General features: G+C 36.9%; 1 protein-coding gene across 1 annotated transcript in view; it reads right to left on the reverse strand.

Annotated features, from left to right (window-relative positions):
• The window catches only part of MOXD1 (monooxygenase DBH like 1), a 93,365-nt gene that overhangs the window by 49,851 nt on the left and 17,931 nt on the right, over window positions 1–25,583 (reverse strand). The window contains exons 2-4 of the mRNA XM_045499639.1: window positions 19,976–20,122; window positions 18,233–18,400; window positions 18,013–18,096 (exon numbers count right to left, since the gene is read on the reverse strand). Of these exons, the coding sequence (XP_045355595.1) occupies window positions 18,013–18,096; window positions 18,233–18,400; window positions 19,976–20,122 (399 nt within the window). The remainder of the gene's footprint in view (window positions 1–18,012; window positions 18,097–18,232; window positions 18,401–19,975; window positions 20,123–25,583) is intronic.

Consider the following 25,583-nt stretch of genomic DNA (forward strand, 5'->3'; position numbering starts at 1 on the left):
ATAAACCAGTTGTGCTATATCCATACAATGGAATGCTATCCAACAATAGAAAGAATGAACTATTATGGAAAACAGTCCTGTATCTGAGTTAGAACTCCTTCTTGGGGCAAGAGTACTGGTGTGCCAGTCCCAAGACCAGGCTTTAGTCTTCTCAGCTGAGGACTCCTAGCCCCACCTACAAACTGCTGACTCCCAACCATACAAGAAAGCCCAGCCACCATTCAAGAACCTGCCTACACAACCCAAGCTGGTTACAGACATAGGAGTAAGCAAAGCGACAAACAGAAGAACCCCTGGTCGATCTGTAAACTGCAATATATGTGTATGTATTTAAAGGCTTTGAACGTTGGGTGGTTCGGTGCACAGTAATGGCTGATACAAAATGAATAAAAAATTCTGGTATATTCAGATAATTAAACTCTATAAAAGATGAAAATGAACACATTTTTTTGACACACAAAAGCATGGTAGACTCACACATTCTGCTGAGCAAGAGAAGCCAGACACAAAAGAGTCTAAGGTTCATAAAGTTTAAAACAGGCAAAAGTAACAAGTAGAGATCAAAGTCAGAATAGGGGTTAGGTCCAGAGACAGGTAGTTACCTGGAAGGGATATTGAGGGCCACTTTTGGTGGACTGGTAGTGTTCTATTTCTTGATCTTAATTCTGATTCCATGAGTTAGTTCACCTTATGAAAATCCAATGAGTTGTATACCAGTGTTTTGTGAATTTTTATGTATGTAACTCAATAAAAGAGTTTTTAAAAAATGTTTTGGTTGAACAGGAAATTCACCGAAGAGGAAATATAAATAAAAAGAGCATCAGTCTCACTGGTAGTCTGAGAAAAGCAAGTGAAAACAATCATAAACATCAGTTTTCACCCATCGGTAGACAATAAGTTTAAAAGACGGCAATACTCAGGCTTGAAAGGAAGTGAAGAAATATTCACACATTGCTAGTGTGTAAATTTTAGAAGGTAATCTGACAAATATATTCAATTTTTGAATGTATATAACCTTAACTCAATGAATTTAGAAATCTTTCCTACAGAAATGAAACCGCTAAGGATACATATAAAAGAATATTTATTAAAGCATTGTTTCCAGCAGCAAAAACATTAAATCACCTTGAAAGTGAATCAGCTACAGCCGGCTGCCAAAAAAAAAAAATGTGGTTTATACATATTAGAGGATTTCATTATGCAGATATTAAAATAAAGGTGTTATTATGTTTTGAGCTGCACTTCTATGGGTGGCAATTTGAAAAAGCAAATATCAAAGTAATATGGACAGTGATCCTACATTTTTTTAAAAAAAGAAGGGTGATTAACTCAGTAAAATCCTATATAATTTTGTAAGGGTTTTCTGGAACATAGATTATAGAAGGGCACAAATAAATGTGTTAACATTGGGCACCTCCAAGCTGGATTTTAGAGAAATGGGGACACCACTATTATACACATTTCACCTTTTTTCCTGTTGTAATAAGCATATGTCACATTAAAAATGAAACAATTACACGTTAGATAATACTTTTGTAAATTTCCAGCACTTAATTTTTTTTCTTAATTTTTTCTAATGTTTATTTATTTTTGAGAGGGGGAGAGAGAGAGAGAGAGTCCGAGAGGGGGCAAAGAAAGAGGGAGACACAGAATCTGAAGCAGGCTCCAGGCTCCGAGCTGTCAGCACAGAGCCTGACTCAGGGCTCGAACTCACAAGCCGTGAAATCATGACCTGGGCTAAAGTTGGACGCTCAACCGACTGAGCCATCCAGGAGCCCCCAGCATTTAAATTTTTTAAAAAAGAACACCAAGTCACTTAATAAATACAGTTTTCAAATCTTATGTCAAATCAGTGCAGGTAGACACAGGCTTCGTACAGAATGGATTAAAAAAAGGAGAAAAAATGGGCATCCGGGTGGCTCAGTTGGTTAAGCGTCTGACTCTTGATTTAGGCTCAGGTCATGATCTCACAGTTCATTCTGGGGGATTGAGCCCCACCTCGGGCTCCCTGCTGACAGCAAGGAGCCTGCTTGGGATTCTCTCTCCCTTTCTCTCTCCCCCTGCATGCACACTCATGTGTGCTTTCTCTCTCTCAAAATAAATAAACTCAAAAAACAAAACAAAACAAAAAAACAAGAGAGAAAAGCCTAAGCATTCCCTTAAGAAATAGTGTATGGTCTTGGGGCGCCTGGGTGGCTCAGTCGGTTGAGCGTCCGATTTCGGCTCAGGTCATGATCTCATGGTTCATGGGTTTGAGTCCTGCATTGGGGTCTGTGCTGACAGCTCAGAGCCTGGAGCCTGCTTTGGATTCTGTGTCTCCCTCTCTCTCTACCCCTCCCCCGTTCATGCCTTATCTTTCTCTGTCAAAAATAAACATTAAAAAAAAAAAAAGAAATTAGTGCACAGTATAAACTCCTTAACCTTTCAAACAATGAGGGATAAAAATTTAACAGTTGTGATCTCTTTTCAGGATTATTAGAGGAGCACCTCATATCACATATGAATTTCATATGATTATTAATTCAAGCCGAGGAACACATAAGTTATTCCATAAAATATCTTTTAGCAACTTGGAATAAATATGCTTTGAAATAATGTGACTGAACCAACAATCTGTTGGAAAATTTTATTTGCTATATGAGTGGAAAATATTACTCAGTACTGACATTTCCTGTTTATCATTAAAAAAAGAACTGAGCTCGCTAACCTTGCAAATTTAATTCAGTTGTAAATCTTACAACCTCTTGCAATAAGACCTTGCCTTACATAACAAATAAAATGTATCTGGTAGGCTCACTCTTAAAAGAACTAAGCTTTATATCTTAAAAGTGAATATAGAAATAAAAAGCAAAGATAGTAAAATAGTGAAATCCAAGATATAAAAAAACCTAACATACCATACGAAACCCAGTTGGATATAAACAAATCTATTTCAATGCTTTCCCTTTATAATGTCTCAAAAAAGTCAATGAAATCAAAATGAGTTTCACGACTGCTCTAAATTACTGGATAATTATATCTAAGTAATTTTTAAAGTTTGAAAAAGCTGTAAAAGTTATTTCATTATAGATTATTAAAATGACAGAACAGAAAGGGATATATATCTGGCTATATTTTTTTTATCTTGAAATTGTTTTCTATTTCATATGTTGAAAAAAAAATAGACAAGTAATAGCAATTTGGAATTTATGACCTAAATTTGAATTCTAGTTTCAATTAATTAACTAGAGGAGACAAGCAGAGTTTTTCCCCTAGACTTCACTTCTGCAACCATGAAATAAAATGTTGCCAAAAGTAAACAGGTTTAGAATGTCAGAGTAAAAAGAAAGTGACTGCAGAATGACAGTATTTCACATCTACCATGCTTCAGATGCTTTATAAAAACATCTTCAGATAATCTTCCCAGCCATCTTCTAAATAGGCAGGATCTCCATTTTGCCAGTGAAGAAACTAAAATTCCGAGTTCTGTTGAAATTACCCAAGTTCACATGAGTGGTAAATGAGCCAGGATTTGAAAACAGCTCTAGGTGACCAGGCAAACAGGCACCTCCAAACTTAGGCTCATATAAATTAAATGAATTGTACAAGTTCCCACTGCTAGACTACGTGAATGATGTTTTGTAATACTAAGTACACTATGACGTTAAGTAAAACACGATTTTTCCTGAGCCTCAGTTTCCTCACCTGCAAAATGGCATAAGGAGTAAATAAAGCAGTGTCTATTACATAATGAGTAATCAACAAATATTTGTTTTCTAAAATTCAATGTTTTTAAAGCACTTTCAGAGTAATCTTGAGAAGACAGGAATTGTTATTTCCATTCTGCATATGTGTATATAGTCTTACCAAGATAAAATGTAAGAAAAAAGCAAAGGGGCATGTTCAATAACATGGTCCTGATTGTCATAATGTGAAACAACGATGTTCAGTTTCCATCCAAAAGGACCAATTTTGCCTTGAAGTCATGAAGTTAAAACCAGCTATTGTGAAGGACATACCCAATTTTATTCATAAAGATGAGTTTAGAAAGTGGAAAATGTTAATAATTATAAATATCATCATCTAAATTTGAAGCCTAGTTTCAATTAGTTAACTGGAAGAGAAAAGCAGTTTTATTCACTAGACTTCATTTTCTGCAAATGAAAAAAAAAATGTCTTCAAATGATAAGGGTTATAAAATTTAATGGTTGTGGTCTCTTTTCAGGATTGTGAAAGGCCATTCCCTGAGCATGTCATCTCACATATGAATTTCATATGATTATTAATTCAAGCTGAAGAAGAAAAAAATTAGTCCATAAAATGTCTTTCAGGGTGGTTTTAAAGCAACGTTTTTTTTTTTTTTAAATCTTGGACCATAAGTAAATTATCTCTTGAGATCTTCATTAGGCTCATAGTCCAAAAAAATGAAAAACTAAATGATATAAACTTCTTCCACAAAGAAGCTCACATACATTACATACATTTAAGTTATTAACAACACGTAACTGACATTGACAATGGGAACAGAGGTCCAACAAACTCAACAGTCAATCACTACAGTGACTGCAGCTCTAGGGAAGTCCTCTTCATTTCCACAGGAACTGAAAGGCCATCACTCTCTTCCCAGGAAGAGCCTGCAGCTTTTCTTTCAAGAACTAAATGGTTACAGCACATTGTGCAATTAGGAGGTAGCCTTGATTTCTATTTCGGAGACTATGACGCAACTTGCCAGAGTTTTCACATTAAGTGAAACTGGTAAGTTCATGTCTGGGGATAAAGGCACACAATGGTATCATTCAAGATAAAAATCAGTGACCCCATTTAGGTACTAAAGGCCATGGTCTGCAGTTCCTTTCAGTGTTTCACACTAGGGGCTTTGGTACGATTCAGGCATTCTCTGATCAGAAAATGCAGTTACCCCGACAACAAGTAACTGGAGAGATTCTGCATTCTAATCTGACACGACTCGAGGATGGATTTCAATGTTAGGCAGCAGCTGTGAGCTGGCTGTAGCACAGGCAGATGTTGGTTTCAGCATCCTGTGTTCTCTACCACATGTGGGACCAGATGGAGCTTCCGCACAGACAAATGTGTAATACTTGGGAATTCTAACGTTGAAGCAAGAGTCTTACTTTTGAGCCAATGAATGCTGCTCTCCGCAAACCTAAAAGTCATGTTTTGAGGCTAAACTAGCAAAAGTGCTCATACACATTTATTTAAAAATATATACTGTCTTCTTCGGGGAGAAGTATACAAACAGGAAACTTACCAACAATGCGCAAGTTACTTAACTTCTCTGGGCTTCAGTGTCTTCCTCTGTAAAACGAGGATATTAATACTACCTACTTTCTAGTTTTTTTTCTGATGATTAGTGATCCACAAAATGGACAATGCTCTCAGTTTTACCACGTGCTTAAGCATGGGAACAGAGTTTGTGTCCTAGGCATCCTCACCACACATCCCTACCTCCCTAAGATCCATTTAGTTGTACTTTCCCCAAATTGTTTTCTCCATATGGCTTGAGATGGTGCTCAGACCTTCACTCCTTTCTTTTGCCTATACTATGTACTTTGACAGCAACGTTCACTTTCCACCGTTCGGGTTTCTCGGTTACTCAGATATGCATGTCTTCTCCCCATCTAAACTGGGAGGTCCTTGGGGTGAAAGACTATGTCTTATATTGCCTTCTATCTGACAAAAGACACAGACGGGGGCACCTGTGTGGTTCAGTCAGTTAAGCCTCCAACTCTTGTTTTCGGCTCAGGTCATGATCTCACGATCCATGGGATCGAGCCCAGCACCCAGCTCTGGGCTGACAGCGCACAGCCTTCTTGGGCTCTCTCTCTCCCTCTCTCACTGTCCCTCTTCCGCTCGCTCGCTCTCAAAATAAATAAATAAACATTACAAAAAAAAAAGACTTAGCTGAGGCAACATATCATCTGGTAAATGTTTCTTTAAAAAAAAAAAAAAAAAAAGACAGTACTGAGTGCTGTCCAAAGCAGGCACTCATTAGACACTCTGATTCTTCTTTGCAAGTGGGAGGGTAGTGCAAAGGGATGTCTCCAGCTGATTATGATACATAATATATTAAATACACTGATTTCTGAAACATACCACAGAAGGCTTCTCCTATATTCTCAGCACTTCCTCATGCCAAGCCAAAGCCTGAGAGGCACTAGGCAGCATTTACATAATCATTAACAGTTATTTACATGGTCTTGCCCTTACTTAATATTTAAAGTCCCACATAGACCAATTCTGTGAGATTTCAGCGATAAACAGATCGCTCTTTATTGGTAATGGAATGCATTTAGAGTCAGCAAGGTCGCCTTCAGTATACAGTTTCTAAAATGAAGCCATTACATTATAAACATTAATGTATAGAGTTTACTTCAATGTATATATTTCACTAGGTCATAAATCTTCTCCCTTCATAGAAGAAAGTATCCCTTATATCTGAATTAGTTCATGTTGAAATTTTATAATGAAAGTCAGCTGTGGTTCCAGGAAACAGCTGGTGTTTTTGCCTCTCTGCTTCCATGAAGAAATATGCAATGCATCAAGGAATGACTTATCTCATAAACTCCTTAAATTTTTTTCATATGCAGACAGCTAGCAGTGTATTTTGATAGGAGATGCTCGGTGTGAGTTCAGTTTTTACAGTATTTGTTGAATAAAACAACATATTACTCTAAAAATGAGTATTGATGCTACTTAACATGAAAAACCTTTTACTAGGTGCTAGAAAATATAACCTAAAAACAGTCTTTCCCAATCTGCTGGGAAGTTTTAATAAACGTAAAACAATGATTCTCGCTCAAGGAGCTTGTATCAAGATCACTTGGGGACCTTTCCAAAGGACAGCAACCACCACCACCAACATAAGGGGCTCCATCCCTAAAGATTCTATCAAGACGATTCATCCCAGGTTATGAATCAAGAAAAGTACAGTGATTCAAGGAAGCAAGATTCAACCATAATGTTTTTGATACGTGAGAGTAAATTTTTCTTTATAAAACAGATACATTATTAAGCTTTTTGTATAATCTAAATTTTTAAATTTTTAAAAAAAATTTTAATGTTTTTTTTTTTTAATTTTTTTTTTCAACGTTTATTTATTTTTGGGACAGAGAGAGACAGAGCATGAACGGGGGAGGGGCAGAGAGAGAGGGAGACACAGAATCGGAAACAGGCTCCAGGCTCTGAGCCATCAGCCCAGAGCCTGACGCGGGGCTCGAACTCACGGACCGCGAGATCGTGACCTGGCTGAAGTCGGACGCTTAACCGACTGCGCCACCCAGGCGCCCCTAATGTTTGTTTTTGAGAGAGAGAGAGAGAGAGAGAGAGAGAGAGAGAGGGAGGGGGACACAGAATCCAAATCAGGCTCCAGGCTCTGAGCTGTCAGCACAGAGCCAGACAGGGTTTGAACCCACAGGCTGTGAGACCATGACCCGAGCTGAAGTCAGACACTCAACCGACTAAGTCACCCAGGCGCCCCTAATCTAAATTTTTGATATAGAAATACATTCATTTGGGAGCGCCTGGGTGGCTCAGTCGGTTAAGTGCCCAACTTTGGCTCAGGTCATGGTCTCGTGCTCCAAGAGTTCGAGCCCTGCATTGGGCCTCTCCGCCCCTCTCCTGCTCACACTCTGTCTTTCTCTCTCTCAAAAATAAATAAACATTTAAAAAAATAAAGAAAAAATAAAACATTCATTTTAAATGCTCCAAGAGAAGCTTGATATTAAAGAACACATCTATGCAGTCCTTTATAACTTGATTAGGATTGTATAAAACTAACCTTTGATTTATGAGTTTTATAAACTCGAATAGTAGATATCTCATTTATTTAAAGTGAGATCCTACAACATACATAACCTTTTTCTGCTAATTACTAGAAGTCCCCTTCATAAAAACCATAAAAAAAGTCATTGTTGCAATCAAAAAGGAAATAATGGACGTCATCCTGTTTTGATAAGTATATAATTTTTTACATTGAAAACAGACACCAAAATAAAATTGGCATATTATATCCTGTGGGAACACACACACAAATTATCATTTCTTTCACGACTTTTTAGGACAACCTTTTATCACAGTTTATCTTATAAATTTTATACATATATCAAATTTATAGATTTGTTGTATAAATTTCTGGTTTTCTTAATTCCAATATTTGACTAAAGTCATAGAATTGAAGAGCTAACAAGACTACTTAGAACAACCTGTCAGTTACACAGATTTACAGTCTTTGAACTGTTATTAATCTGAATGAATCTCTGGAAGGGCTGTGGTGTGGCCACATTAGCTTTCGGCTGAGCGAGGGCTAGTGTAGGATGGAAACCGTGCTCTCAGCTGGTTCATAGGCCACACTGAGATGCCAGTACTTCTGGCTCTTTCTCCAACAATGGAGCTCTTCTTGTTTTTAGGGTACTTTTCTCTGGGTATTTTGCCATAAATTGAACTTCCAAATTAAAATGTTAGTACTTCGGGGCACCTGGGGGGCTTAGTTGGTTGAGCATCTGACTCGATTTTGGCTCAGGTTATGATCTCATGGTTCGTGAGACTGAACCCCAGACTGACAGTGTGGAGCCTACTTGGGATTCTCTCTCTCTCCCTTGCTCTCTGCCCTTCCACTGCTCTCTCTCTCTCTCCCCCTCAAAATAAAAATAAACTTTAAAAAATAAATAAAATGTTAATATTTCTTTCCACAAGTCCCTTTTTATAGACAGTTATAGTGAAAGGGGATAAAATAGGTCATTACCATTATTTTCACTTAACTCCAAAACGGACTGTAACTGCTCAAACAGGAGGCTATGGTCTTCTTCTCAATGATCCTTATGCTACAAGATGTGTCCCATAAGATTAGCAGGCCACTCTTTTCGGTGAAATTATTTCCAGTTCCTATCTCCCTAACATCATCTGTGAGATTTAACACTGTGCGTCTTTTTATAGCATGTGCATAATCTTTCACCTAATCATTTTAACTCGTCTTATTTAAATAACTTCCTAAATCACAAATGACATTTTATATGTGGCATTTCCTGTTAAGGAGCATTTCCAAACCCCACGTGTGAAAAGAGCAGAGTTCTGTGTGCTCAAAATGCTGCCCAAGTAGGTCTAAATCAATTCCCAGGATCTTTGAACTGGTGTCTCTGGCGGGTTCTGATGGGATTATTCACATAGCCCTCGGCCTATGCACCAATCCTGTAAGGATTCAAAAGCAGCCTTGGCTCTGAGAAAGTGACTCAAAGGCCCTGTGGCCGGATATAAGCTATCCGACATCTTTCACCCAAATTATTTGTCACTGCAACATATACCAGCTAGAAGGCTTGGGCTAGTAGAATTGCATGGAGAAAGGTCCACTACTTTTGCTAGGAAGATCTGTGCTCAGTCTTCGCTCTGTGTCACAGAATTTGTGTATAGGGTTAAGCAAGTTACTTATGCAAGCTATGCCTCACTGTGTTCATCTGGAAAGTGGTGGTAATTCAATTTGCCTTGTGGGAGGCTGTGAAAATCTAACAAGAGAAGCTATTTAAAGTAGTAAGAAACAGATAAACATATTACCTGCATATCTCCCTGCATTTAAGTAAATATTCCCATACTTCTTCTGAAACCTACTTTGCCATCAACACCTAGAATCCAACATAAATATCTTAGTATGAAGTTAGTGCTTTTGATAAAAATGCTGCTCATAAAGGATTTACCAACTTTTATGGCCAATAATTATCAATAAATGTGCTAATGCTTTTCAATTTTGTCATTCAATGTTTTAGACTACTTTAAAAAGATCCTAGACTGAGATTAGAGTTGGGCAATAAAAGAGCAATAAAGAAAAATAAATATCTCTTTCTGTCTGTTGAAAATGGTATTATTTAAGACCAACTTAAGGAAGGCTAATGGGTGACCTAAGAATGTGAAAGAATATTTCCCAGAGGATAGTCACCAGCTGGCTTTTATCCTTACTCAGACAAGAACAGGAGGAAATTAGGTTAAATTTCATTTGGGTTAGAATAATGAGAGCTAGCTATGAAATCTAATTCCCAGGGAATCTTTTCTTCAAAATAAAATAAAAACTGACTTCCTACTGTGGTTTCAGTGCAGCCCTGATAAGTATGAGAAAATACTGGATGAAGTTTGAGTCGTCTGTCTCTATAATCCCCATCAAGAGAAAAAAACGAAAAATTATGACCCCTTTACGCAACAGGTGTTTTCACTGGTACTCATTACATCTTCACTGGAAATCATTTTTCCTGCTTTACGAGTAAAGCTATAAACTCTGAGAGTTGAGTTTGCCCAAGGTCATCAAGCTAATGAAAAGCAGAGTTGGAATACAATCCCTACCTATCTCCAGAGCCCATACTACGCGCTGTATCAACCGGTCAGCCTTGCTTGCCTTGGCACTCTTAGGTCCTATCCTTATTTAAATTTTACATTCTGTCCAAGATTCCGATTTAGATTTGGATTTAGATTTAGATTTGGATTTAGATTTAGATTTAGATTTAGATTTAGATTTAGATTTAGATTTAGATTTGGATTTGGATTTGGATTTAGATTTAGATTTATTTCTCTTCCTTTCTTCCTTTCCTTTCTTTACTTTTTCTTCCCTTCCCTTTTTTTCTTTCTTCCTTGTCCTCTTTCTTTCTCTTTCTTTCTTTCCTTCTTTCTTCCCTTTCTTTCTTTCTTTGTTTGTTTCTTTCTTCCTTTTTTTTCCTTCTTTCCTTACTTATTTACTTATTTATTTACTTATTTATTTGTTTACTTAGATTTACTTCATTTAGATTATTTTCCAAGATTTAGAGGTATCTGAAATCCAATGTAAATTGGAAATATAGCCGGTATTTATGAGCTACCTAATATATGCCAAACATATAAGAACTCTATGGATATTATTTCATTTGATGATGGCAGTTACCATTTGAGACAAGTACTATTATTATCCCCTTTACAGATGGAAATCTAGGCTTCAAAATACATGCTAGAAGAGCCCAGGTCCAAGGGATTAAAGAAAGGGGCTTTTAAACCTCAAGGGAAATCGTGGCGTCCTAAGCATTTTTACCCAGGTACGCCTAGGGATAGTAAGAAGCAAGCGTATCAGGAATTCAGACCACAGGGCATCCAAACCCCAGAATATATTTCACTTTTAGTTTTAGCAAGTCATAGATATTTAGAAGTAAAAAGAGCCATTTGGAATCATCGGGCCCAATCCCTTTCTTTATCTTACAGACAAGGAATCTGAGGACCAGGGTGAGGTTAAGTACTTTCTCTAGGGTCAGAAAGCTAATTAGTGACAGAGTTAGCAATAAATCACTTCCATGAAAAAGCATGCTTTCAAAGTGAATTCAATTACCTTGTACTCTCAAGTGGCTATTAAGAACACCCAAGTAGTTAGACAATCTCCAATGTTTCTGTGAAGTAGATGTAACTCAAGAAGATCGAGAAAGAACTTTGCAACACTGAACATTCTAAATCAGCAAGCTTTAAAAATGTGCTAATTTGAATCAACTTATCATTGATAGGAGCAGTGCTCTATTCACTTTTTTTTTTCTGTACAAAGTTATAATTTCAGCCACAGTAAATGGTCAAGTATTCTTCATCTCTTGGATAAAAGATACATATAAACTTTCAGATCCACTGATACATGTATATATATTACATATAATATATATAATTATGTTAATATTTACAAACTCTAGATGACAAATTCCCAAAGAAAAGGATGATTCTTATGATTTTACAGCATAATTTTTCTACAAGATAAAGAATTATCCATTTTGTCAATGGGTGACAAAATCCACAGGTGCCAGAAGTAATGCATTGGTATTAAGAATTTAATAACCAAATATGGTGCTGCCATGTATTTAAAATGAATGGAAAGTACTTTCACAAAAAGCATACTTTGAAAGTTAATTTCTTTCAACATACTAAATAGATCTAGCTAAATATCCAAGATTTGCCTTTGTGAAATATGGTTGAATTAGTAAATAAATAAATAAATAAAAGGGAACATTGGTAAGCCAAAAACGTTCCAAAAAATTGTAATGTAAATGAGTGAAAATGCAACTATTTGGTTAATAGTCAATAGCAAACACCTGTTAGTCTGCCACCTAACAGAGGAAAACTGAAGGTGAAGGCATGAAAAAAAATGAGAACTAAAGCATAGAGTCTGTGGAAATGCATCCTGATGAGAAACCAATTCTATCAGGGAAGAAAAAAATCACATCAATGAAAATATATTTTGAAATATGATTTCAGGGGAGAAAATGGAAGACGATATACTGACAAAGAGGAGATCATTCTTTTTTTTTTTTTTTTTTAATTTTTTTTTTTCAACGTGTATTTATTTTTGGGACAGAGAGAGACAGAGCATGAACGGGGGAGGGGCAGAGAGAGAGGGAGACACAGAATCGGAAACAGGCTCCAGGCTCTGAGCCATCAGCCCAGAGCCCGACGCGGGGCTCGAACTCACGGACCGCGAGATCGTGACCTGGCTGAAGTCGGACGCTTAACCGACTGCGCCACCCAGGCGCCCCGAGGAGATCATTCTAATAGTCAAATCATGTAGCTTGACAGTGAAAATTCTTACAATTTACTAAATTTAACCTGGAAATCTTACACATTTTCAGAAATAGAAGTCCTCTATCACACTTGACATTTCAGAATATGTTAATGCTAAAGTTTCCCATGTGATGGTGTTCTTATATTAAGAAGAAGAAAGAAGAGGAGGAGACGAGGAGGAATAAGGAGGAGGAGGAGAGAGGAGGAGGAAGAACGAAAAAGAGGAGGAGAACAAGAAATAAACACAATAGGGAAACTGACCAGCAATGTTGATTTAACATGGTGCATAAACCCAAATGTTCATACTACGTGTCTAGGATAGGAAAATCAAAGTTTTGAATGACTATTTCATGGCTATACAGTACTCTGGCTTCAAGAACATTTCATGGTCATTCAATATCAGTTATCCTTAGATTTTCTTGTCCTAGGAAACATTCCCCCAAATTAAATCATTCAGATTTATGAGTGCCACCAATGAAAAAAAACCAGCAGCATCTAATATCAAGTCAAGAAAGATGTTCTGTTCAGTAGCAAGTGACAGCACAGTATCTCATTCTATTGATGAATAGAATAGAATAGAATAGAATAGAATAGAATAGAATAGAATAATGATAGTGTTTTGTTTATCTCCACTTCACATTTCTACACAGGAGAAAGTTTTCACGGTGGCCTCCCTACATGAAGAGTGAGAATCTAGGTTTTATTTGGAATTCTGACTCTCTAGAAGGGATTGGCAGGCTTGGGATCCCTCAGCAACCCAGAAACCTAACAAGATGATCAATAGATGAGCAGTTGTGTTTATTGCTAGTGATCTACATAATTTTATTTAGTTACTTTATTTAAAACTATGTGCCAGGCATTGTTCTAATTACATATATTAAACTCCTTTGATTCACTTAATAGTTGTAACAACCCTATTAGTTGACAACTATTATGCCCATTTTCCAGGCGAGAAAACTGAGGCACAAGGAAGTAAATAATTTGTCTGAGGTCACACAACAAGTAAAGGTAATCCTCTCTTAAAACTCAGCAATGGTCAACCTTTCAGCATGATGCTCTTTCCTTTTCTGGGTCTCTTTACTAAACAGCAGTTTTCAATGAAAAGTCATCCAGACAACAACATTGAAAATAAATGGCCTGATAATAATAGTTGGGTTTGTTAAGAGTTTTCTGTGTCAGATATTGTGCTAAGTGGTAATACAATTTTATTAACTACTATTTAACTTTTAGTCTAAACAATTCCATAAGGAAGTTACCATGCAAATTTAAATGATAAAATTGACATGTGAGTGACAAATAACTCACCCATGGTTAAATGCCTGATGATGGAAAGCAAGGATCCAAATCTGGCCCATCAGAGTGCAGAACCCACCTATGCTACCATGAGGCTCACTGTCTCCATACTAGAAAGGTGGGCCTTTAAGGCAAGATGGAGATGGGATGATGAGTCAGCTTGGATGTTTTTCTTGTCTAACCCTAACCCTAACATAATAGGCAGTCAGCAATTATTTATTAAATCAAATAAGATAGATCATGCTTAAACAGATGAGTTGGGAGTTTAGTTTATCTGTGAGGAGAATTCTCTGACAATAAAAGCTACACACACATACACACACACACACACACACACACACACACGGGTGTGTTACACCAGTTGATAACCTCAGCTTCTGGCAGAGTATATCCAATTGTTACCATCAGGTGATAATGATGTTACTATGGACTACAGAGAGCGGAAATAATCACTTTCTCTAAAAAATTTTAAATTTAGGGTAAAGCTATGTATTTGGCAAAGCTTAAACAGGGTCACGTTTAAATATGGAGATATGGGCTGGAGAGTGGGTCTCGAGAGTGAGAGACACAGAGGTGATCTCATATGAGGAGTGTGGTTTCGATATAAATTACCAAGAGCTTTCTTTTTCATAATCTCCATTTCTGTCTTCTAGTGTGGCATGCTGTCATCTGACAATACCAATATTTTGAAATCACAATTTTAAACATTTTTCACAAAAACCAAAATACAAATCAATAAATGTGAAACCCAACTGAACTGAAACCCCAATAATTTTTATCATAATCCCATTATTCCTGTGGATGAAATTATTTGCCTTTATTAGTTTATAATTTTAGAAATTATTTACCTTATTATTTCATATTTTTGGTAGTAAATAATTTTTATCATTATATGATTAAAATTTAAATTAAGTGTAATTAATATGTTTAAGTTTACTCATTCACATTAAATATATTCACATACAGCCACTGATATATTTCATTTATCTGCTTAGTTTTATAGTTATTACAACTACAAGATGTATGTTGGGCAGCACTAGTAACATTTAATTGCAATTACACACTTTTCTTTGTTTGAAATGAGAGTCCAGACAACAAAATTGATTTCTCGCCATATTACTATTATCAATGTTCTTAAAACTTGCTGCAAACGACACATAATATAATACAATATAAAAGCAATGTTCTTTTTTCTGGGAAAGCACTTTTTGGTTTTTGTCTCCGAGAAGGACTGAGGCTTTTTGATACAGTGATTCGCGGGACATAAAATACAGAATAAAGATAGGCACCTAGCTGATGGCTCTTCAAAACAGGCGCCTTTGATTCTATGGAAAGAAGATATATTTGTCTTAAATTACTAGAAATCATCTCTGCTAAGGAAAAGAGAATGGGAATTAGGTAATTTCTTAAGGTAAGTTTTAGATCTATGAATTCTACCCTAGAAATGAATTGACATTTTATTATAAACTGGCATGAGTTGCAAAAGAAAACTGTTTTTTAAAAACTGTCTCAAGGGGCGCCTGGGTGGCGCAGTCGGTTAAGTGTCCGAATTCAGCCAGGTCACGATCTCGCGGTCCGAGTTCGAGCCCCGCGTCAGGCTCTGGGCTGATGGCTCAGAGCCTGGAGCCTGTTTCCGATTCTGTGTCTCCCTCTCTCTCTGCCCCTCCCCCGTTCATGCTCTGTCTCTCTCTGTCCCAAAAATAAATAAACGTTGAAAAAAAAAAATAAAAAATAAAAAAATAAAAACTGTCTCAAAACGTATACAACCTGAATTTTTTTACAACATAGATATTTTGAATTTATTTTCCAAGTAGAGCTTCCTCTTCTCTCTTTTAAGATTTCATTTTGAAGTAATCTCTACATCCAACATGGGGCTCGAACTCACAACCCCAAGATCAAGAGTCACCACATGCTCCTCCGACTGGGCCAGCCAGTCTATTTAGGCTCATTTTTTTTTGCAAAATGTTCCATAGTACTTGATGACCTTTAGGATATTTTAGGATTTAACAACAAGCTCAGGAATCTATTCTGTAAGTGGTATTCTTAAGTAATAATAGAATTTTAAATGCCAGCCACCAACCCTCTGCCCCTGAAGCAACCAAATTTTGTATAACCACCGCCTCCTCTCTGACTTGCAGCCTATACCCCAAACCCCCTCTTGCTAGGAGTAAAGAATTTCCATCATCCTACAGAACTCCAAATATTCAAATACATGCCCACGTATCTGAGTATTACTCTAAAAGCATATGCCGGGAAAGCTAGCTAAGAATTCTCAGATGGGATACCAGGTAAATGTCCTACGTACAGAGTTAGAACATATACTGACCTCCCTTAAGAGCAAATGCTTTTATTTCATTCGACTTAATTATTAGCATTAATAATAAGAAAAAAGATGCATTAATGTAAGTAGTTACGGGCTTTATATCCTATCCGTTAACATTTGCTGAAAAATGAATCCAGGACCCATTTTGTGAAACATGTGCTTTTATTTCTGAACCTGTAGTTTTACATTTGTCTCTTAAGCCGAGTTCCCACTAAATTTGCTGCGAATGACACACAGTATTATATGGCACATAGTCTATATATAAATATAACATCCTCTTTTCTGAGAAAGGCTTTTCATTAGCATAAGGGAAGGCCTTAGGCACCGGTATTAAGGCACATGCAAGAAACAGCAAATAACATTGCACAGAGGTAAATGGCTTATCCAAAGTCTCATGGTTGGTAAATCTTCTGATTGCAAAAATATTCTACAAGTATTTAGGACTACTTAGTAATTCAAAAAACATTCCCTTCCCCTGCTCTTCTTGCCTCTGTAAGTAGTGATGAATCATATCTGTAAGCAAAAGGCAGCTCTGTGCCACTAGACAAATATATTAGAAACTAACAAATCTAAGTCACTTTACAGAATGTACTCAGTGTTTCCAACTCTGCCAAGAGGTTTTGAGGTTAAGAGGGGAAGTGTTATGGTGACCACCCTCTGCAGACGAAGAAACCAGGGCATTATCCCAGAGCAACTTACCTGAGAGCACGCAGTCAGCTAAAGAGACGACCTGCGAGTCAAACCCATGCATTTCCCTCTCGATTCTAGAATCCACACGTTTTCTCCTTTCTCACATCCACACTGCTTTGTTACAGAGTCTGAGGACTGACAAAAAGCTGATGATGTCTGGCCTTCTGAACGTTTAAAGTATTTGTATGCATGATTTAATTCGATCTTATTCTTTCCTGTGTCAAGGACACTTCTCCTACCTTCTTACTATAGTTTCCTGGAGAGTATGGATTATACATTCAGCCTCTGTGTAACTACCAAGCAGTACCTAGCACAGAACCAAGGACATGGAATTCTTTGAAAATACCTGTTTCTCCACTAGCTAGATGCAAAAGTTTTGGGAAGCTGTTTCCGGTGGAGGTGGGAGGGAGTTAGGTGCCACAGGCAAATTCTGTGATTTTTAATTTTGTAGGAATCCACCAATTTTCCTATTTTCTTATTTTCAAAAAATCACTGTAAAAATAGGTTTTTTTTTTACAATATCCAATGTTTACAATGAAACAAGCCATTCTCAAACAATCTTGGTGGGGAATGTAATGTTCCCGTATATAGTTTATCAATATGCAAATACATTATTTAAATTGCAAGTCCAGCAATTCCAACTGTACACAATGTTGCCTAGGAAATAGGTAGCACTATTCAAATGCATCTTTAACTTTTACCTTAAAATGTAAAATTAGGAGCCAAAAGCCAAAATCCTAGCTACAATCCAAGATTTCCCTCTAAATTCAGTAACTCGTAAGACAGGGTGTGAGTCAGAGAAGCCGGTTACTTTGCTCTTGAAATAACTTTCATACGATTGAAAATCATTTCTAGGGGCGCCTGGGTGGCGCAGTCGGTTAAGCGTCCGACTTCAGCCAGGTCACGATCTCGCGGTCCGGGAGTTCGAGCCCCGCGTCGGGCTCTGGGCTGATGGCTCAGAGCCTGGAGCCTGTTTCGGATTCTGTGTCTCCCTCTCTCTCTGCCCCTCCCCCGTTCTTTCTCTGTCTCTCTCTGTCCCAAAAATAAATAAACGTTGAAAAAAAAAATTAAAAAAAAAAAAATCATTTCTATTTTTTAAATAATTTTCATTTTAACAACAATTTCTCCTCCATTTGTGCAAATTAAATTTAGCCTGTGAGTGAGTCACATACCTTTATCACATGATGCTTTTCCTGGAACACAGGAATTTTAAACATTTGGCACCAGTAGGTCGTACCTTTGTTTGGGATGGGGACCTGTCTTAATAAAAAGGGGAGGGGGACACAAAGTCACATTCTCTTGACACACTATTAAACACAAAAGTGTAAATAAAAACTCTTACACGCTTTCCATAAACCCACCCCTCCAATCATAAAACCTGAAAAAACTTACGTCCTGATTTACCAGGTCAAAGTATGGTATGGCTGTAGACAACACGCTGGTTTTCTCAGGATTCAACAGCCGCAGACTCTTGGTGCCACGATTGGAGTCGTGGTACTTGGGGCCAGCTTCTCCCACATCTTCATGGTGGTAAGCCCAGATCACTCTCACTGTGCTCTCCTAGTGAGCAGACATGGGCACCATTATGTCTCATGAGAGCACTTCCCTTACCACTGAGCTGAGTTTAAGGAATTCTATTTAAAGCAGGATGCAGACGTGAAAAAAAAGAGAATAATGACATTGGGAGCTCTCAACATGGTCTCTAGCATTAATTGTGTCAATTTGATTCAATCATTAAGTGTCCAGATAGAGTTTCTTTTTGGAAGAAACGGTATCTCTTAGCACGCAAGATTATGGCTTCCAAGGCAGAGTGAAAGGCAACTGACTCAGAGGTTATGCTTCCGTGCACATGGCGACGGTAAATCGTCGTCACGCCAGGTCTGCGCACCAGCAACTAGTAGTCGCCAAGCAAATATTCTTGTTAAGATGCAAGGATTCTGGAAAACTAAAGTCACCTTCCAGGTTAGCACCTTTACATTCACTATAGATTTTCCCCAGAACTGGCCCCGTCACATGTACGAATTGACAGAAAGTGCAAACACAGGAGGAATTTCTGATTCTGGGTTTATTATCCTAGAATCTAGCGTTAGTCATTTTATGAATCCTGGGAATTTCCAAGGGACTAGGGTATCCCAACAAGGGAAAGTACTGTCAGGTGAAATTGGTTTCCATTTAGCAAACAGGAGAGATTGCCCGAGGGGTGGTGGGCCAGGGGGAGGGCTTGGTGAGGTATGAAGAAATTGTTCAGTCCTCCCACAGAAAAAGGTGTCTTTGCCAGATCTCTGTAATAGGAACTTTGAAAATAAATAATAAAGCAAAAGCTATTTATTTTAAAAGCTATATTCTTTCTTAATAAGTCAAATGACTATAATTATTTTTCCCATTAAAGTATAATTGCACGGTATATTACATAAAAAGTGATCCACGTTTTTGCATGTGTTTTTCTTCTTCTTTTACTCTTTATGCTGAATGTTAATCAAAACTGGCTTCATATTTTTACATTCCCATTTTTAAAGCTTTGATTTATCAAATAAAAAAGATAATCTGATTGATCTATACAAAATGAAACTGATCCAAGGAATTCAAGGAAATTTCCAAAGTACCACATGAATTATATGCTGTCTAAATATTTAATTTGCATATGCATAAAGATATTAATTTTTGAATGAAATCTGACAATAAGAAGTCTTGTGTCGGGAGGCAATTTTAATCAGTCTACTATTCATCTTGATTTTAGAAATTTACAAAAATAAATCACTCACAAATCAGATGAATTATACCCTAAAATTCAGTATCATAATTCCCTCTTGTGTAATACATTTTTTCCAACCTTTATCTGTTGTATAGTCTCAAACTTTATGGAGAAAAAACTATAAATCTTACAGATAAAATCATACCCACTTTAAATGGCCCTTCAAAATGTTAGATTCACACAAAAATTGCCTTTATTGAAATGCATAGTCTTAGATTTTCTGTGGCTTCTAAAAAGAATTCAAAGATATTCCAAAACAGACTGTGTGACTTTGTTTCCAAAGGTTATTTTTAAATATTTGTTCCTTGTATTCTATAAAGTCTTTCACCATTGTAAACAAACGTACAATTTATTCCTGTGGCATTCACTCATAGACTACTCACCGTTATACTCTTGTCATTTATGTCACATGTATGCAGTTCTCTGGTAAATTCAATTATTGTGTGTGTACTATTTTCCATGGCATATTCCAGGTGGTAATCTTGCTGAGCATCTTTTTTTAATTCTCTATTTGCATTTGTAAAATAATCCTGTGGAAAATATAAAAAAGAAAAATTAGGCTATCCCAAATTCAGAGTGGAAAAAATTTAGGTTAAGAATATTTAGGGGCACCTGAATGGCTCAGTCAATTAAGCGTCCAACTCAATTTCGGATCAGGTTATAATCTCAGAATTCGTGGGTTCAAGCCCTGCATTGGGCTCTGCACTAACAGTGTGTAGCCTGCTTAGGATTCTCCCTCTCCCTCTCTCTCTGCCTGTCCCCTGCTTGCATTCTCTCTCTCAAAATAAATAAATTTTAAAAACTTAAAAAAAATATTTGCAGAACCTGAAAAAATTGATTCTGGATTTGCTCACTACAAAATACGGTATCTATAGCCATTTTTAAAGTCCTGGGAATTTTTGAGGAACTGGAGTATCCCAACTAGGAAATCAGTTCCCTAAAAGAGTGGTCCATATTTGAATTTCTGCCCCTTCAGGAAAATGTGGGAAGGATTTTATAGTGTCATTGAGCATCAAAAGAAATGGAATAAATAGACATTCAAGATCACTTAGTGATTTTCATTCATACAAATGAAAAGAGGAATTTCAACACTGTGAAATGGCTTGCCCCAAATGGAATTGACTAGTTTGTGATAAACACAGGACCAACCCCAAGATAAGCACTTTTCTTACTATTACAGCAAGTGGAACTTCCTTTCACCACTCCTGAAAGCTAAGAGACCCCATCTGAGGTTATAGGCCATTTTAGTATGTGCTTTAATAGCAAATGCATATTAAAACGAAATGCAATGGAAAATTATGGGAAGAAATGAAACTAATTGAATTATAAGACATCGAAAAACTGGAGACATTTTGTTTTTATGGATCACCTATGATTTTTGTACTAAACTTGATCAATGGTATGCAGATCACTTCTGGGAGGCAGACAAATGCAATGGGGAGATCATGGGTTTTGAAATAAAATGGCTAGGATCTGATCCCTAGCTCTACCCCTAAATAGCCTTGGAGAATTGTTAAAGTCAAACTCTGAGCTTTTGTTATAACTTTAGTAAAATGGGGATAATACATATCTATTTTATGGATTTTGAAAGATAAAGAAATGAAACCATATATGGGGGGGAACTGCCTATTTAATATTGCCCATTTACTACTAATTTCCTTCCCCCCTTTGCCATATCATTTGGTTTTTATCCAAAATATTTTCCTATATTATTTACCATTTGCTTTCTACAGTAAGAGTCATAAAATTCATGGTGCTAATTTTCATTTCTTAGAGAAGACACAAAGTTTGCCTTAATTATAATGGTCTTTGCATACATGATGATATTTTATCTCTAAAAACTCATAAATGGTTGGGGTGTCTGGGTTAAGCATCTGACTCTTAACTTTGGCTCAGGTCATGATTTCACAGTTCATGAGATGGAGCCCCATGACAGACTCAGCCCTGTCAGCATGGATTCTCTTTTGGGATTCTGTTTGTCTCTCTCTCTCTGCCCCTCCTCACCCCTCTCTCTCTCTCTCAAAACAAATAAAATAAACTTTAAAAAAAATAAAAATTTGTATTTAAAAATAAAAAGTCACAAATGGTTGATTCAGACAATGCATGCTAAAAATGAACTACTGGGAGCTCATCAAAATAAAAAGCTCCTGCACAGCGAAGGAAACAATCAGCAAAACTAAAAAGCAACCGACAGAATGGGAGAAGATATTTGAAAATGACATATCAGATAAAGGGTTAGTATCCAAAATCTACAAAGAACTTATCAAACTCAACACCCAAAAAACAAATAATCCAGTGAAGAAATGGGCAAAAGACATGAACACACACTTCTCCAAAGAAGACATCCAGATGGCCAACCGACACATGAAAAAATGCTCAACATCACTCATCATCAGGGAAATACAAATCAAAACCACAATGAGATACCAGCTGACACCGGTCAGAATGGCTAACATGAACAACTCAGGCAACAACAAATGTTGGCGAGGATGCAGAGAAAGAGGATCTCTTTTGCATTGTTGGTGGGAATGCAAGCTGGTACAGCCACTCTGGAAAACAGTATGGAGGTTCCTCAAAAAACTAAAAGTAGAACTACCCTATGACCCAGCAATTGCACAACTAGGCATTTATCCACGGGATACAGGTGTGCTGTTTCGAAGGGACACATGCACCCCCATGTTTATAGCAGCACTATCAACAATAGCCAAAGTATGTAAAGAGCTCAAATGTCCATCGACGGATGAATGGATAAAGAAAATGTGATATGTAAATACAATGGAGTATTAGTCAGCAATCAAAAAGAATGAAATCTTGCCATTTGCAACTACGTGGATGGAACTGGAGGGTATTAGGCTAAGTGAAATTAGTCATTCAGAGAAAGACAAAATCATACGACTTCACTCATATGAGGACTTGAAGAGACAAACAGATGAACATAAGGGAAGGGAAACAAAAATAATGTAAAAACAGGAAGGGGGACAAAACAAGAGACTCATAAATATGGAGAACAAACTGAGGGTTGCTGGAGGGGCTGTGGGACGGGGGATGAGCTAAATGGGTAAGGGGCACTAAGGAATCTACTCCTGAAATCATTGTTGCACTTTATGCTAATTTGTATGTAAATTTAAAAAAATAAAAAAATAAAACAAGTTTAAAAAAAGAAATTAAATACATATAAAAAATGCATGCTAAAACATAATTGTACCTGTTTTTACTAACATTAAAATTACATTTGAAGAAATGATTGCCGCGCTCCGCAAAAATAAATAACTAAATAAATAAAAATAAAGTATACAGGAAAAAAACCTTAAATTGTAAATGTCACACTCAAATGGATGGCATTTTTTATTTTTATTCCTAGTACCTTTTCAAGGTAGCTATCAAGCGTATGTAAATTTCACATGCAGATCATGCTCAAAACCCACATTATTAGTGATGGATGGGGCCTAACTAAGCTTTTTTCACCCTGGTAACAACTCCAACTCACTGAGTACATACCACGTACCAGGACCAGTTTAAGCATGTATTAATACATGCACATGTGTTAACTCATTTAACCTTTACGTCAAGTCTATGAGATAAAATTATTTTCCTACTTCACCGATGAAGACACTAAAGCATAAAGTTAAGCATCGTGTCAAGTTCACAGGGCTGGTAAATAGTAAAGCCAGTATCAAAGCCAGAGAGTCTGACTCCAGTCTGTATCCTTCTTCATCGTTATACACCGTAGTGGCCATTGCTGGAAAAGTATGAGTTAGTTTATATTTTCTGTCTACAGAAATGTTTCTGTAAACATTTTTTCCATGTAAAATGTTACTTTTTCTACTGGTAAAGTTGGAGGCTGTCAAAAAAATTTATTCTGAGAGCCGGCTGTAACTGTGAAAACAATTCAAATGAAATACTCCTATCATATTGTGATTTTCCCACTTGTGATCACATAGATTTTCAATATGTAGATGAGATAGCAATGCCTATGGACAATGAGAGATTCAGATAAATTGCACCTTTATACTGAGTTCACATTTCACTACATGATTCAAGCAATCACAGTTTTTGCAAACAAAAAGAACACAACACAAAATGCAATCAGCCGGAAGAGTAGAATAATTATCCTAGTCTTGCAAACATGCTTCCAAAACCATTAGTCCCACAGAATATTCAGCTGGCTCCCCAACATTCCATTCCTTCTATTTCTACTCACCAATAACAATTCCTTTCAGCTATCCCACCTTCTTCTGGCTTTTCAGATAACTGAGCTATGAGAATATGGAAGAAACTGCACTCGGGTCTCACTGAATATCCCTTGAGTGCATCTATCCTGTGTAAACTACTGAGTGTCCAATATTTCAAAAAGATGGCTTCCAGACAAGCTCTGGACTCTTGGCAAAATGTGATTGTCTAAAAGATGCTGATACCTTCAACCTTATGGAGGGAAAACATGAATGGATTTTATTATAACTGAAATGTGAAACAGTCTAACCACCACCATAATTCCATTATAATTTGTTCACATTTTCTAGTACTTAAGGCCTATTTTAATATATGTCTTCAAATTTGATCATAGTATACCTTACCTATCACAACAGTGTTATTGGTTACATGTTTACGTAAGCTGGGCCCCTACTGATGCTTAGAAATCCACATTAATCTCTTACTGTTTTCTCAGGAGGCCTCCCAAGACAAATATTCTAACCTTCTCGATTTAAGATGCCAACATTTCCCCACCTTCAGCTTATGATCACGCATCTCACTTCAAGAGAATTTCAGTTTCGACACACGACAGCCACATCTCGCCTTTTTTCCATCCCAAATAACATCCACTCTTTCGGAATTATAAAAATACTCAATGTAAAAGAAAGCAGGAGGGGCACCTGGGGTGGCTTAGTCATTTGGGCATCCGACTTTGGCTCAGGTCATGATCTCCCAGTCTGTGAGTTCGAGCCCCACTGACAGCTCAGAACCTGGAGCCTGCTTTGGATTCTGTGTCTCCCTCTCTCTCTGCCCCTCCCCCACTCATGCTCACCTCTCTCTCTCTCTCTCTGAAAAATAAACATTAAAAAAAATTTTTTTAAGAAAGCAGGAGAAGAGAAATATAAAACAAAGAGCAGATGGGACAAGTACAAAACAAATACATATAAATGAAATAAAAGGGAAATATTACAATAGATCCTACAGACATTGAAAGGTTAATAACTTCATGGAGATGCATGGATGGATCAGTCTGTTAAGCTTCTGACTTTGGCTCAGGTCATGATCTCACAGTTCGTGACTTCGAGCCCCACATCAGGCTCTGCACTGGTGATGCAGAGCCTGCTTGGGATTTTTCTCTCTCTCCCTCTCTCTCTCTGTCCCTTCCCCACTTGCACTCTCTGTCTCCCTCTCAAAATAAATAAACTTTTTTAAAAAGGCTAATAATATTATGCACACCTAGACATAAGAAACTTGGATAATTTAGATGAGAGAAGGGCAAAGTTTTTGAAAGACACAAACAAGTCAAATTTATTAAGGAAAACAGATATTCTGAATAGCCCTATAATCTACTCATGAGTAAAAATCTTCTTAAAAAAAAAAAAAAAAAAAAGCTAAGCCAAGGTGCTTTCACTTGGAATTTTGCCAAATATCTATGGAAGAGATAATACAAATCCTTCACAAACTCTTCCAGAAGATAAAGACCAGAAAACACTGCCCAACTAATTTTTTGATTACAGCCTTACCCTGATACCAAAATCAAAGGCATTACAAAAAAAAAAATGAACAAAGCAGTATTTTTCATGGGCTGAAATGCAAATTTTCTTTATATGTTAGCAAATATAGTGATATATTTTTAAAAGGATAATATATCGGGGCACCTGGCTGGCTCAGTCGGTTGAGCGTCTCGGCTCAGATCATGATCAGGTCATGATGTTTTTGATACGTGAGAGTAAATTTTTCTTTATAAAACAGATGCATTATTAAGATTTTATGTGTAGTCTAAATGTTTTTATTTTTTTT

This window comes from Leopardus geoffroyi, chromosome B2, assembly GCF_018350155.1.
Source record: "Leopardus geoffroyi isolate Oge1 chromosome B2, O.geoffroyi_Oge1_pat1.0, whole genome shotgun sequence".
Classification (NCBI taxonomy): Eukaryota; Metazoa; Chordata; class Mammalia; order Carnivora; family Felidae; genus Leopardus; species Leopardus geoffroyi.